This window comes from Rhincodon typus, chromosome 2, assembly GCF_021869965.1.
Source record: "Rhincodon typus isolate 14 chromosome 2, sRhiTyp1.1, whole genome shotgun sequence".
NCBI lineage: Eukaryota > Metazoa > Chordata > Chondrichthyes > Orectolobiformes > Rhincodontidae > Rhincodon > Rhincodon typus.
Genome location: NC_063333.1, coordinates 32601512 through 32617084, shown reverse-complemented (window position 1 = coordinate 32617084; position 15573 = coordinate 32601512). Strand labels below are relative to the sequence as shown.

Genomic DNA, 15573 nt, shown 5'->3' with positions numbered 1-15573 from the left:
TACTTTTCAGGAATTACGATAATCAGAGTGGCTGATTTGTTCCTCCTTTCTTGGCCCGAGGATGTTGCAATGATCAATACCTAAAATCCAAGGGGATCCCGAGATGATCAATTTTGATGATATTTTGCATGGATTCTTGGCCCAACCAGCTCTGTTGATTTAATCTTTAATCAATTTCATTGCCATGTTTCCTTAAAGAAAAATGAGTTATGGATTCACTTCACCTCACAGTCAGCCAAATCATATGATCACAGGCTTCTCGTGTTTCAAACTTTCAAAGGTGAAGCAATCTAGAGTGACTGGCCTGGAGTAAGCTGTGCACCCTATCAGAAGATCTGAACTGGATTGTACCTTGTGTATTTTATATCAGCAGTGATTGACATGAAAATAAATCATGTAAAATGATGAAACATATTGGTTTCACAGCAGGAACTTTAAACATTTTCACGAGCAAATAAATTATAGTCAGTAATCTTGGACATTTTTTATTAAAATGTACAACAGCATTGCGTAAACAGAGTGAGAAAACCCATACCCGACATGGAGCAAAATATATACGGTAAGTGCTTGCAAGATTCAAATCCATGGTTTCAGTAATACACAGTAAATCTCACCAGGCTAGACTAACCAGCTTGAATTATGCACTGAAATATTTAGACAAATATCTTTGTCTGCATTTCTTCAATTCATTCTCAGAGTTTTGCCGTTACAAGAGAACCTAGCATTTATTGACCATCTCTAGTTTCCCTGAGATGATATTGGTGCGTCTTTTTAGGCAGTTTAATGCAATAGTGTGGACTTGCTTAGTCACTTCAGTGGAAAGTTAAGAGGCAATTGCCTTGGTGGAGTTATAGATGCACCAAATGGATAACAACAGGTTTCTTTCCCTGAAGGATACACTAATGAAAGAGTCGGGTTATTATGACAACCTTATGGCTTCATGGTCATCTTTTCTTGTATCTAAACTTCTCATTAGATTAATTCATATTCACAAATTGTCAAATATTCTCTGCAGTATTAATTCAGACCATTAATCACGAATCCAATAGCACAACCACATTGTTGCATTGTTCCAGATAGGGGGAGGGGAGAACAACAATTTGAATATTGCAGGCATGAGCACAAAAATTAACATTAGTTCAGGTCAGCTGCAAATTTTCTCAGAGACTTCCAAAAGAAAACAAAATATGTTAATCAGTAAAAATGTTAAAATAGGCTAACAACAACATGTTAGGTGTTATGCTACCTAAAATTGCTACCTTCCTTTTGGCAGCCAAAGAAATATAACTGTAAGACACAACATGCTGCTAATGCATGTTATATTTTCATTATTGCTTAACAAGTCCTTTGCAGAACAAAGCAGAGGCTTAACCATCCCATAGGGTGTACAGAACTATCAGCTCATTATGTTTACAGAGCTACTGGGTTACTGTAAACCCACAGCACACACTGTGTGCAATTTAGTCATCTGCATGGCATTTATTACATACATGTTCTTATTTCCATAGGAACACATGTATTCTGACAAGTCTATGCTCATCATTTTGAATAAATTTTCCATTAGAGAAATACATTAATCAGCGATAATCACTGAAAGCAAAGAAGGGGACTGAGAGCATTTATCCATCAACCAAATTATTAAGTATAACAGATGAAAAGAAGTGACAGTGCTTTTGTTATGGTAGACAGTTAGGCATCATTCACATTCTTCACACTGCACTCTTCCATCACTGCACCTTTCAAACTAAGGAAACATACAATGGGGATGATAACTAAAAAAAAGTTAGTAATTCAACACTTAAAAAAAAACTTTTTTTCTTAATGCTATTATCACAATGATGAAATGTTCAGTGACTCCTCACCCAGTCTGACTCCACTGAATCTACAACAGGTAGTTGCCAACGTTTGATCTTTACAACACTGTGAAACCAGCAGATGAAGGGAATGAAAATCAGCCATATTCTGCCCCAGGAGGACCCCTGATGATGTTGAAGTATCCAGCCAAGGCACCGAGGTCAATATAGAGAGAGCGATTCCTTTTCCCTACAGTTGATTCTTCAGTGCTGCTCACAGAAGTATCTGGAGTTAACATAAAATTAAGAAAATCAAGCTTTCCCTACACAAAAACTTCCTAAAGCCAAACCAGTGTATTACAGGAAAGGAAATAATAAATATATTGCTTCATCATTTCTGTCTCAACTGCCAACATTTCAGCTTCAGATTTTGCAATCACTCTGCGCAGGAAGACTCTGGCAGTTTCTGACATTTTCGCAGAATGAATGGGGGAGGTGAAAGCAACAGTTAGTGTCAGGTCCTCCTTCCAGTCACTGGTTTTAAATGTGAGTGAACCAAATGGCCTTTAAATTCCAGGGTCTGTGATCAATTAGAAGAAGAATGAAGCAGACTGTCTGCCAATATTCCTGAAAAATCAGAACAGTCATTTTAATCTGGTAGCTGCAGCTGCCAGCTTCCGTTCTAGAACAAAATGCCCGGCCCAAGAGCTGAGTGGAAAATTAAAGAGCCACCTGCCAATGCCAGCAGAGCTCAATGGGTTTATGTGGGTGCAATGGGGAAAATTTGAGGTAGTTTTGGAATTTCCCCTACAACCATCGACCTAAAGCAATCCCAGTATATAAAGGGGAACAGGCACACTCACCTCCCACTTGGCTGAAATTTGCACTGTTAAATAGGGCAGTGTTGACCGCAATCTCCCTTTTCTGTGCCTCACCTAGCCACAAGATCTCAGATCAATATTTATCAAAGCTATGGGTGTTGGGCTGATTGTTGACATTCACAATGACTCCAAGAGCTCAGTACTGTGCAGGACAGGTTTGGTAACACTACTTTTCAGCTCTGCCCTCAAGGATCATAATGAGATTACATTTGTCAATGTAACAGTGGATGCGATTGTTTTCCTAATCTCTTATCTACATAGATGATATGCACTGGATGCTTCCATCTGCTACATTTAAATTCTGCATTTTTTTGCTTTCCCAACACTACAAAGCCTCATTTTTTTCTCAAAGGGACGATTTATTTTGCAGTATTATTCAAAGAATAACAGCAAAATGGGCAGAATTTTCTCTTCCTGCAAGTGGTGAGAGGGGAAATAATTAGCTGACATATTGTCCCCGTTCTAGTCACATCATCAACAAAATTCTGGTCAAGGCAGCCCACTGGGGATTTTCTCTAACCATCATTAAATAACGCCCTTAATCAGTCACTGGTCACTTAAGGCCCTCAGCTCTTCACTTCCCAGATTATCAGGCTTCCCAGAAGACAGGAGAAGATAGCTAGTTTCCACACCGGGGAACCAGAGTGACCTATCTGCTTGAGGGATGGAGCTCCAATTGACCCAGTGTGGGGGCAATCACAAGCAATAATGCTGCGGCAGGGGAGGGGAAAGGGGTGGCTTCTGTTAGCCAACTCCCTACCCTTGGCTCCAAGTTCCCACATCTGCTTCTGCTTTTGTCCCTGAACCCCATGCTGCCACAAGAAAAAAAACCTCCTTGTCACTGGATCCTGAGGAGTAGGCCTCAATTATGGGCTTTACGATCCAGAAGCCAGCGGCATTTGATTAGCCGACAGCTTCTGGCGATCTGGCATGCCACTGTTGAGGCCTGTGATACGGCAAGAAACTCAAGACTCTGCCCATTAACTCTTTACGAGTTGATTGGTGGGCGATATGTCAAGTTATCTCAAAATTGAACACGTGCCCATATATACGTTTATTGCAAAAAAGGAAATTTGTGCCCATGGAATAATCACATATACAAGTATTACGCTATCACTTGGTTGTTAAAAAAAAGACTGTACTGTTCCAAAACTTTGCTTTCATTTCCCTTTACAGTTAATTATAGTTTTGCTATTGAATTTCTGACAGATGCTTTAGTTTTACCAGCATTATCTATGGAGAATATTCCTTTTAGCACTGTGTGTGGCAGACTGCATTTAATTTACAAACGACCATACACGATAAATAGAAAAAACACTGACTCCCAACTGTTTAAGACATATTTTAAATACTTGGAATAAAAAATGGCATGAAAAAAAAAGTACAAAGTATCTATGATAAAGGAAGGAAGTGCACAGATTTATGTGAAGCATTGCTGATTTATACTGACTTGGATTTTTGCTGTAGAATGAGATGGGCATAGAGTCAGAGTTATACAGCACTGAAACAGTCTCTGCAGTCCAACTTGTCCATGCTGACCAGATATCACGTTTTGGGTTTGGATCACTGATTGTCTTTTGTTATCAAACAACCTGAATATCACATTCAGTTTGTATACCTCCTATCATGTAAACCAGGCTGGCTTAACTTTCATCCTCTACACAAAAGAGCATTCCTAATTCCATGTGACTTCCATGTTCCCATTAGTCTGAATTTCCTGTTTAAATAATCACTTATTCATGTTATTTCAGAATTAACGACATGCTTTCTACTTTGAGTACTAACTGATCCAGAGTGGGCGTCACTTTAAAAATCTTTATCAAATCATCCTGTTATCTCCTATGTTGTAACATAAACAGTTTAAATTCTCAAGACTGATTTACTCTTTTCAGGCCAGATATCAATGAATTTATGATATACCCGTTTAAATTGTTTTCATCTTTCTACAGTATGGAGCTCAGGACTGTATACAGTACTCTAATATAATCTTGCTGATTATTCACCATTATTTATGAAATGTAAACATTCATCTTGCAATAAAACTCAATATTCCATTTAATTTTAAGTATCACAGTTGTTTCTTTTCCCTCAAAATTGACAGTTGAATTTGGTAGCCACTTTTTTGGATAAGATGCGGTGCAAGGATGGAAATTAAAATAAACTCCTGTCCAAATGCATGTTTTTGACAAAACACCAAGGAGTCACACGGCCAAAAATCATGTGTAATGAATACATCGGGTCTGCTGAACAATAGCCATGTAGAAGCAAAGAAGCTGAATGTGTGGTTTAACAGGTGGCAGATACACTAGTGGCCTTATAGTTTAATGAGGTCTTAAATTTAATCAGTGATTTTAGGAAAGGAGGGGAGAAACTTATAGAAAACAATTATCAATAGAACAGAGCCATTGAAAATAAAATATTCCCCAGCTACAACTAGAAGGTAAAGATAACTCTGAGCTGAAAACTGCTGTAGGTCAAATACAATGTTGAAACAGGAGGCTTTAACTATCCAGGTCAGATCATCAGTAGAAGTACTATGTCCTTTAGTGATATTTTGAACAAACTGGTTAATACCTTCAGATGATATCCCTTTGTTTGCTATTTAAACAAGGCCATTAACCTTGTTGTTTTTACTCAAACATGTTATTTATTATCATTCATAAACAGTGGAAATTTTATCCCTCAGGATTGACTCTATCCACTGTCACTGCAATATTCTTCCTCTTATCCTTTACGTCTTTATTGGTGCAAGTAATACTCCAACTCAATTTGTAACTGCATACTGGTTTGGATCGAGAAACACCAAAGTAAGTTTAGGGCTTCAGGATTTTTTTTTTAATTTGCAACTTTCACATTCCCCTTCACAACCCCCGGCTCAAACGATTTCTCTCCACTCCTGAATGACTCTGATCTTTCTCTCCATGGATGCTGCCTAACCCGCTGTGATCTCCAGCATTTTCTGTTTTCAGTACAGATTCCAGCATCTGCAGTAATTTGCTCCAACAATAGATTAAAGTAAGATTCTGTCAGCTCTCTCAAGTACATCTGATAACATTGTTCAAGGGACTATAGGGAAGTTCCCCTCAATGTCCTGGCCAATATTTATCCCTCAATTTACATAGCTCAGATTACCTGGTCATTCAGTCCTTGATGTTGTGAAACACCTATGAAAGATATCTGTCACGTTTCCTACATTACAACTATATATCAGTGAAGTAAGTCACCGACTAGAAAACAATAAAACAATTTGGGACCTTTTGAGGTCACAGATCATACTTTCTAAAAGATTGCTTATTTGTTGATGTGAGCCCAGACAGCAAAGACTGGGAGATTGATCAAACATGGTAATGTGGGGGAGAGTGAGGGTCACAGGTAAACCACATTTCATCCTAGACAATAATCACACGTGAAAAAATAACTGGGGGGGAAATAGTGACTTCCTTCACCCACTGAGAAACTGATGGGATCAAGTGCAATGCACACTCTGATTAGATTCAACAGAAAGCAATATTGGGCAGGTGTAAAATGTAGTTCCAGCTGATCCCATGGCTCTCCTAGCTGGAGAGTTGGGTTAAAATTATCTGTGTTATTAGTTTCAAAATAACTTCTGTTGCCCCAGCTGGTTGAAATTGAAAGGACATACCACAAATTTGTTCTGGTAACTCCAGCTCTTTTCTCCTAAAGGTGCGACTTATTTCAAAGAGAGCTGAGTCAAGACTCTGGCAGCGTGGTTGGTCTTCAGGTGGAGGGCTAAGTGCTGCATGTTTTAACAACTGTCCTGCACACCACCTCTGCTTTGGATTTCTCTCCAAAGTGGCTTCAATAAACTGCCTCATGGCAGGGCTGCACTCCTCTGCAATGTCTTCTAATGGTGGAGCTTGCTTGTGGATCTTCAGGAAAGAAAACGAATTAACAACAGAACTTATCAACTTTATAAATTACAAAAATAAGACCATCAAAAAGAAAAGCAAGAAGCAAACCGCTCCTCCACTTATAGTTACAATTTAGTTTTGAGCCTTCAGTCTTATTTTTCTCACTAGCTGTCTCCCATCCCCACTCTTCATTTGAGGCACTTGTTTCCATGGATATAAAACAGTTTCCAGTACATTGCACACATCTGCCCCTTTACTTGAAGGTAAGGGTTGAGTTTGATTCTATTCTTAATGGATATCCACACTGACAGGATCCGTGAAGTTGGGGAGTGGGAGCTGAAATTCTAGTCAACTTTCTCCTCCCTAGTGAGAGCAAAGAAGCTCATTCATAATTCCTCAATCTCAATGGATTAACAAACCAATAAACTGGGAAACACTCCAGGGATTTTCCTGCTCTATATGACACACATTCTCAATGTCCATTAGAAGAGATTTGGTAACACATACTCATTCCTCTTAATTATTTCTTCTAAATTTTTCAAATTTTAGTTTATTTTACGCCCACGAACCTTTCTTTCCCTTTATTTCTCTTTCCATGTCTAGTTTGATACTAAATTTACCCATTTTGATTCACACTCAGTTGTACTCTTTCCAGTATTAATTTCTCAATCATTCATTCTAATTGGTTAAAAAGAGATATCCAATTGCTGCCCCGTTCACTCAGATGTCTGGATTGCCTCACTGTGCCGCTGACAGCTTGCACTTTTTACAACTTTGTGGGTAATAATGTTATAAAGAAAATGTTGCAGGGAAATAACTGACTAACTTCATGCATCATGAGGTACTATTATAGCAAAACCTTAACTGACAGCAGTTAGTTTTATACCTATTCATTCCAGTCTTGCTTCTAAAAGTCATAAATAAATTGACTCCATGAAAAAAGAACAAATATCCTTTGCCAATAAAATTGCTTTAGCTAATTTAAAAAAGGTAAACTTAAAATTGATGCTTCCTTGGGTCATAAAACTGGACTACTTCTGAAATTTCTCAGTTGTGTCTGAATTTCCTTATCTACCCATCAGATGACAATGTCTAATTACTACTACATGATATATTTTACTTGTCATATTACCTGGTGGTGACCTGAATTAGGTATCATGGCCCCTCATCCAGGTTTCTAAATTTAAAATAGCGATCCATTGTATTGGAACAATGCAGTTTCTTTACATTCACTTTTGTCTTGTGTAAGCCTTCTTATTCTATATTGCCCTTAACTTGAACTTAATAACTATTTGTTTTTTTAATTTCGATTTAGTATGGGAACTTACAATGTAGAGGTATGATGGGTAAGCTGACCTAGGATACCTCTTCACCCAAGGTGGATTCCCAGTCTGCATATGGATGATTGTAGAACCAAGACTGTAGATATCTGACTTTGTTGAATGGCCTCTGCAGGTAATAACTTCTGGACTCATATAGAACTAAAACAGAATGTAGATCTATAGTTAATTCATGACTTAAGATCATTCTCAAAAAGCTTTTATCTTTAGCCATAACAAACCTCATTAACAGGAAAGCCAATTGCACATAAAGTACTCCAAATTAAAGCCATGACTTGGCCATATTACTTCTTGGTTATCAGATAATATTTTCAGAAATATTGAGCTCTAAAGACATGTTAATTTTTGTGAAAATAACAAGAAACTGTGGAATATTAATGGCTTTTGTTATCTCCTGACTAAATGTTTTTATTTTAAGGGCAGTACAATCTACACTAAATGCTGAAGCCTTTCATTGCAACAAGTCATAAGGACATCAAGGTTAGTGAGTGCATCAAAATGTCTAGTGAGCACATTCACTGCATAAATGGAAAGTAGGGATAGTTGGGGAAGAGTTATGTCTCTTGATTGGTAATCCAGAGACCTGGACTTTTTAAAAGAACAAGAGTTCGTATCCAACAATTAAGGTTTTAACTCCATTTTTAAAAATCTGGCAAAAGAAAGTTGCTGGATTATTGTAAAAATCCAACTGGTTTGTTAATAGCCTCTCTGAAAACCTCGTTGAGCTTGCTGCTGGACATATTTATCACAAAACCTGAAATGGATGCCTGTCCAAACATGGGCCAGATCATTGGCCAAAGAGGAAGCAGCCCCGAAGATGGGAGAAATTCAAAGAATATGTGCAATAATGCCAAAGTAAATTCCTAAGGTACATGTATTCCAAACAGTAAACACATGACACATCATATTTATTTTTAAATCAGACTTGAAGAAGTGAAACCTCAGGTCTGAATACATGTAGAATGACAGACCTTAACATCCTTATGGTTTATCTGAGACAAGAGGGTGCATAAGAAACACCATTGCCCATTCATAATCACAGTCTGCACAGAACCTGGGAAACGTGCTAACCCGGGAAAGGCATTTGGATATTATGCCAAAAGTAATCATGAATACTTGAGAAGTCCCACAAAGTCTTACAGGGAGTCAAGCAAACTAAAAGCATTATTTTCAAAGAATTAAGAGTTTAAACTTATTTTTGGAAAACATGGCCCTACACAACTGAAGTGTTGGGAACACAATAACCATTCTCACCTCTGTTCCTCTAATGTCTCTGGGAATGTAGGTTTCTTCAGTCATCTGGACAGAAAGGCCAAAATCTACCAGCACTGCCTTGGTTGACATGAGAACTATATTACTGGCTGTGAAAACATGAATAATAAGACAAATGAACAAATCGTTCTAATGCTTGCTTTTGCAGAATAGACTTTTTTATTAAATTACTGTTACACAAAAAAAGTCATAGAAAGGGCAAAACAAAAACTTACGTTTAATGTCATGATGTATTACATTTTTGGAATGCAGAAAGTCAAGTGCTTTGAGGACATGTTTGGTCAACCATATGATTTCAAATTCTTTCATTGGCCCACAACTTTCCAATTTTTCTGCAACAGAACCTCCTTCTCCTGCCTCCATGAAGAGATGTATGGTTTCATTCCACAGTAAGGCACCATATAATTCTGCAATGTTCTCATGGCGAAATTGTGCTTGTATTTGTATATCAGCAGGCTTGAAAAATTCCACTGGAATCTTGAATTTGAAACAAAGTTGATTATATGACTCATGAAAAAAGACTTGCATGTATAGGTTTACAGTAATGATATGGAAAATTAAGGAAAAGAGCACATTTATTTCATCAATTCCCTTGCCTCCTGTCCCACTGGCAATAATCCAAGCTGAAATATTGCGTCCCCTAAATGGTCATTCGTGATGTGAGAATAATATCAAAATACAAAGGCCTGAAATAGGCCATTCAGCCTACTGTGTCTCTTTCACCATTCAATGAAATCATGGTTGATCTGATAAATTCTCAACTCCACTTTCCTGCCTTTTCCATGACCATTGATTCCCTTATTGATTAAAAATCTCTCAGCCTTGAACATATATAACTACACAGATCCATAGACTCTGTGATAAGGCATTCCAGAGATTCACTACTTATAGAGAGAAGAAATTCCTCCTCAGCTCTGTCTTAACTGTGTGACCCCTCACTTTGAGTCTCTGGTTCTAGACTCCCCTACATTGGGGAGGTTAAAAGGGTGAATGCCAAAGAATATTTTATAATTTAATCAGGTAATTCTTCTAAACTCCACTGATTACAGGTTCATTCTACTCATATGAAATTTACTCCACACCTGTAATAAACCTAGTGAACTGCTTTCAATGCTAATATATCATTCCGTAAATCAGAGGACCAAAATGTTCACAGTAATCTAAGTGTAGACTGTAAACTTCAGGAGGCTATTTAACTACTTGGATAGCCTGATACAGCCCTCAGTTGGCATCTAAACACCTTCACACTATGAGAGTTGGAATCCTGGTCAGCCTTTTCTATCATTAGCCCAGTGATACTAAGGCCAGTTGTACTAACTTCTGGCATTGTATTAATTAATTCAAAACATACCAGTGGCAACATTCAGTTTATTGTCATTTGTCCAGCTCAGGAATGCAACGTACAATGCACACACCCACAGAGCAATCTGGAGAACACCGAAAAGGTAAAGATATGCTAAAATCACTTAATTTTCAGCTTACATTTTCAAGAAAATCTTTTTCTCCTTCACCTCTCACCCCTTTTGTTTTCCACTTATTGATGGTTTATCATTGCACATTTCAGCTGTCCCTTGGCCACCTACTGGCCAAGCTACAAGCACAGCTGCAATGGTTGTCAGATTGCTCAGTTGGCTGGATGGCAAGTACGTGATGCACAGTGATGCCAGTGGTGTGAGCTCAATTCCCACATCAGCTGAGGTTATCAATGAAGTGCTCTCCTTCTCAACTTCTCCCCCCACCTGAGGCATGGCAATCCTCAGGTTAAACCTCTCTAATGACAGAGGAGCTGTACGGTCCAGTAGGGCTATGGCCGGCTTTGCCTTTGCCACGTCACCTCTTGTTCAAACCCTGAGAGACAAGTGAAAAAGGCTGGACATGATTTCCTCTCCACCCTGTAAATTTATTTCCGGTCAAATTAAAAAAACACTTGGCTTTTGATTTCATTTCCTCTCTATAAGTATATTTGAAAGTGGGAATCTGCTTCATGAACATCTTTGGTGTGACGACTCCTCCTGCTGCTGTGTGCTCCAAACACATCTTAACAAAAAAAACTTGGGTGTGCCATTTTAACATTTTCATTAAATGCAATGTGCAAATGTTTGGAGAACTCATTTAAGACATTTGCAAATATACTTACTTTCTAGATCACTAAATCATCAGATAAAGGTCATGACACTATTGTGGTTTAATTAGTTTTACACATTTTTATATTTACAAAATATGCCTTGTTGGGAAAAAAAGAATTGCGGAGTAAAATAAATGAAACCAGTCATAGTTTGTTAGCTGTAAAACCACAAGCAGTTTTCTACATACAGGAAAATCAATTTTTAATACAGATTTTAGGAACTTCTTTCACCCAAATAAAGTAAGGTCTAGGCCCGAAACATCAGCCTTCGTGCTTCTATGATGCTGCTTGGCCTGCTGTGTTCATCCAGCTCTACACCTTGTTATCTCTTGCAATTGCAGGGGTAACTTTCCTGTGTTTGTGCCCAGGTACATTGGATTGCTTGGCTGCAGTAAATGACATAACTGAATAGGATGGAGTGCACATCTTTAAAAAATGCTGTCAAATTTTTATTTCATTGAAATGCCTTTATTCATTGAAATTTTGAAGATTACAAAAGGAAATAACAAAAAAAAACTGATTGGAGTACATTTCTACTTGTGCTGTTGGACTCAAATACCAGGAGTCTCAAATTAAAATGAAGGAAGTTAGGAATAAAAAGGGAAGTCACATGGAACCATTTCTTGGCAAAGAGTTGTCATGCAAATTACAAGAAGAGGTCATTAAAGTGAACAATATAAAATGGGTCTGAGAGATCTAGATGTGCTTTTCAAGACAGATTAAGTTGAAGAATTAAGATTACTCAAAATGTGTTGGTTTTGTTAAGGTAATTCACATTTTTAATTACTAAAATTATTATATTCTTATACAGTTTTGTAAAGTTTCAGCAATAAAGATATATGCTTTGAAAATATCTTTCAGTAGGTAAAAGAGTGTATTCATAAAATGCTAAGTGACTTACTAATTTACATGCCATCCGCTTCTTTGTTTCTCTGTCCTGTGCAAGGTGGCACTTTCCAAAAGTACCTCGAGGAATGTAACCAGGACCAATGTTCCTATGGGCAAACTTCCATGGAAACAGGAAGACTTCTGAATCAACCTGATAATGTCCATTTTTAATAACTATATCCTTCTGTAGAATAAATAGAAAGCCACAAAAAAGACTGCAATAAGAAAATTAGTTTAACTTTTCCCCCCACAATGACAATTTGAGGAACATAGACCTACTGTAAATGGTAAATGCACATCTGCACACAACTAGCACTTGTGGTGGATTTAAAAATAGTTTAAAACTAGGTTGTGCTGCAGAATATTTTCCATTCATCAGAAATCTAGCAGTCACACATATGCAACACTGAAATCATGAGGGGCAGAGATAGGGTGAATAGCAAAAGTCTTTTCACTACGGTGGGGGAGTTCAAAACTCGGGGCATAGTTTTTAGGATGAGAGGAGAAAGATTTAAAATGGACTTGTGGGGAAACTTTTTCACACGCAAGGTGATTCATATGCAGAATGAACTACCAGACAAAGTGGTAGATGCAGGTACAGTTATAACATTTAAAAGACCTTTGGACAGGTACATGAACTGGAAAGATTTAGATGGATATGGGCCACATGCAGGCAAGTGGGATTGTTTAGTTCGGGAAACTTGGTTGGCAAAGACAAGTAGGACTGAAGTGTCTATGTCCATGCTGTATGACTCTACAACTCTATAAAATGCTGTATTTCAGATGTGATACTGAACTAATGCCTCATCTGTCCTCTCTGGCAAATGCTAAAGATCCTTTACCAGTATGTGTAAAAGAGCAAGGATAGTTCTCCCAGTGTCCTCGCCCTAAACGAATATCATTTGCAAAAAAAAAGCATTGCTGTTTGTGACATCTTGTTATGCATAGAATTGTTTGCCGCAGGTGACCTGCAATTTGTTACTTTGGAATTGCTCATAGTTCTTTAACGTCACATTTGCAGTTCCCAACCTGTTCTAGTTAGATCACATCAGCATTTTAAAAATTATGAAGAACCTTGTTTCCTAGTGCACGGAATAAAAGAAAAACTAATTTGCTGCACTTCATGGTTTCAGTTGATACTGACACAAGTTGTTATAGAATTTCATCAGGCAAATTAGACAGACTTCTGGCTGTTTAAATTATAACAGCGACTACACTTCAATAGTACTTCATAAATTGTAAAACAACTCGCGACGTCCTGAGATAGTGAAAGGCGCTACATAAATTCAAGATTCTTATCTGTCAATATCCAGTATATTCAAAAAGATTTGGATCCACTTCGGGCCAATTTCCATCTTAAGAGACGCTACAAGATCATGGAACACAAGTCTATTTGAAAAGCGATTTTTAAAAGGCGATACAGTAGAGATTACTGTATTCTAAACAACTTCTTGCACGTACACAAAACATTCCTCGCTCACCTTGTTCAATATTACTCCTGCCTCGCGGTTTCGGAAGCGTTGGGGGTAATTGCGGAACGTATTAGACACCTGATTTGCAAAGTTAAGTAAATCCTCTACTGTGCCATATCTGACAGAGTAGAAGGTCGGCTGTTGACCGTCCCTGGCCCTATTCTCTGGCACTCCTTCATCCGAGTGCTGCTCCAGCGACAGCATATTGTCCTGGTAGAGTGCTGTGTCCTCCAAGGGGTAAAATGCCTCGAGGTAATCCATCACGTCTAGCTCCAGCAGCAATTCCAACCTGGCGTTATCGATACTTTGGGTCAGCATGTACTCCATTGCCTTTCTCTTTCGATCACTACAGTCTGCCCTGACAAAACAGATGCAGCAGAAAGCATCAGCACCTAATCACAGCAGACACACACCAGCAACAGCGGCGGCGTCTCACTGCTGCCATGATCCCGCTCTGACTCTACTGCCAAGCATGTGACACTGAGCAGAGATTCCCCAGCTTCAGTGAGAGGGGTGGAGCTCAGCTTTCAGTACATGGAGCCATTGACAACCGAGTGGGTGGGCGGCAAGCTCAAGGAGGCGGGTCACAACCTAGACGGGGTTGCCCCAGATTCGACAGGATCACACAGCATTACTATGCCTGTGCCGTGATATCTCTACGACGGTGTATCACCAATAACAGCTCTCATTTAAATGCAGGTATTTCTTTATGAAATGAAGTAAGGCTGCTGGCGTGGAGTTGTATTGAATGTCCTACTACGCTGTAAATAATAAGTAATATTCTACGTAAAATATAGCTGCACAGCAGGGACGGTCAGCTAGAGGCTCACACTGATAAAAGAAGATGAGTTTTTTTTCCCCAAGAACTTGTTTTTGTTTCAGATTCCAGCATCCACAATTATTTGTTTTATAACAAGATACAAACAGGCAGATACAAACAGGTTCACTTATGCATTTTTCTCCGCAGATGCTGCCAGACTTGCTGAGTTTCTCCAGCATTTTCTGTTTGTTTCAGATTTCAGATCCACAGTATTTTGCTTTTATTATCACTTATGCATTTTTAAAAATTCAGTCTTCAGCATACTTCAGCCAGGAATTGGATGTATTGCTCATACGTGAGAAGGTGGTGGTGAGCCATCTTCTTCACCCACTGACTCCATCCAGTGTTGGTACAGTTTGCTCTTAAAGAGGGCACTCCAAGTTTTTGACCCAGTGACAATGAAAGAACTACAATATAGTTCTTGGATGCTGTGCAGCTTAGCGGGATCTTGTAGGTGGTGGTGTTGCCATGCACACACTATCCTTGTCCTTCCTGATGATAGTCTTGTGGGTTTGGAAGATGCTGCCACAGAAACACTGAGCTGTTGCAGTGAATATTGTAGATGGTACACACTGTGTTGGAGGTAATGAATGTTTAGGATAGTGGAGGATGAGGTACCAATCAAGTGGGCTGCTTTGTCCTAGATGGCTGAGCTTCATCAGTACTGTTGGAGCTGCACCAGTGCAGGAAAAGTGCGGAGTATTCTATCATCCTGCCTTCTGCTTTATCGTGGTGGGTAGCAATAAGGAGACCACTTGCTTCCACAGACTTTCCAGCTTCTGACCAACTCTTGTAACCACAGCACCCATGTGGCCGGTCACTTTCAGTTTCTGATCAATGGTAATCCTCTGGATTCTGGCCTTTTATTTGTGCTGTATTAATCTAAAGAGTTTTTTTTTGCTGGTGGCGCAGCAGTTGACAATGGTAATGCCATTGAATGTTCGGGGTGGTGGTTGAAATCTTTCTCTTGGAGATGTACAGTGCCTAGAACTTGTATGATATTATCAGACCAAACCAGAGTGCAGTCTTAGACAACAAGGTGCAGGGCTGGATGAACACAGCAGGCCAAGCAGCATCATAGGAGCAGAAAGGCTGACGTACTATCTCTGA

At 38.8% G+C, this 15573-nt stretch overlaps 1 protein-coding gene across 1 annotated transcript; it reads right to left on the bottom strand.

The window, feature by feature from the left end:
• Positions 1 to 472: 472 nt before the first annotated feature.
• Positions 473 to 14127, bottom strand: map3k8 (mitogen-activated protein kinase kinase kinase 8). The gene is made up of 7 exons (XM_020516692.2): positions 13653 to 14127; positions 12185 to 12355; positions 9374 to 9635; positions 9141 to 9247; positions 7875 to 8027; positions 6318 to 6564; positions 473 to 2079 (listed from the first exon to the last, which is right to left on the bottom strand). The coding sequence occupies exons 1-7, from the start codon at positions 13968 to 13970 to the stop codon at positions 1952 to 1954; spliced, it is 1386 nt and encodes a 461-aa protein (XP_020372281.1). The 5' UTR covers positions 13971 to 14127; the 3' UTR covers positions 473 to 1951.
• Between the last annotated feature and the right edge of the window lie 1446 nt (positions 14128 to 15573).

What these genes read in the sequence shown, in the direction of transcription:
- map3k8 (XM_020516692.2), bottom strand. Translation starts at nt 13,970, where the DNA reads ATGGAGTACATGCTGACCCAAAGTATCGATAACGCCAGGTTGGAATTG. An exon ending in CAGGAGTAATATTGAACAAG is followed by an intron (nt 12,356 to 13,652) that starts GTGAGCGAGGAA and finishes TTTATTCTACAG; the next exon opens with AAGGATATAGTTATTAAAAA. An exon ending in GTTACCAGAACAAATTTGTG is followed by an intron (nt 2,080 to 6,317) that starts GTATGTCCTTTC and finishes TGTTAACTCCAG; the next exon opens with ATACTTCTGTGAGCAGCACT.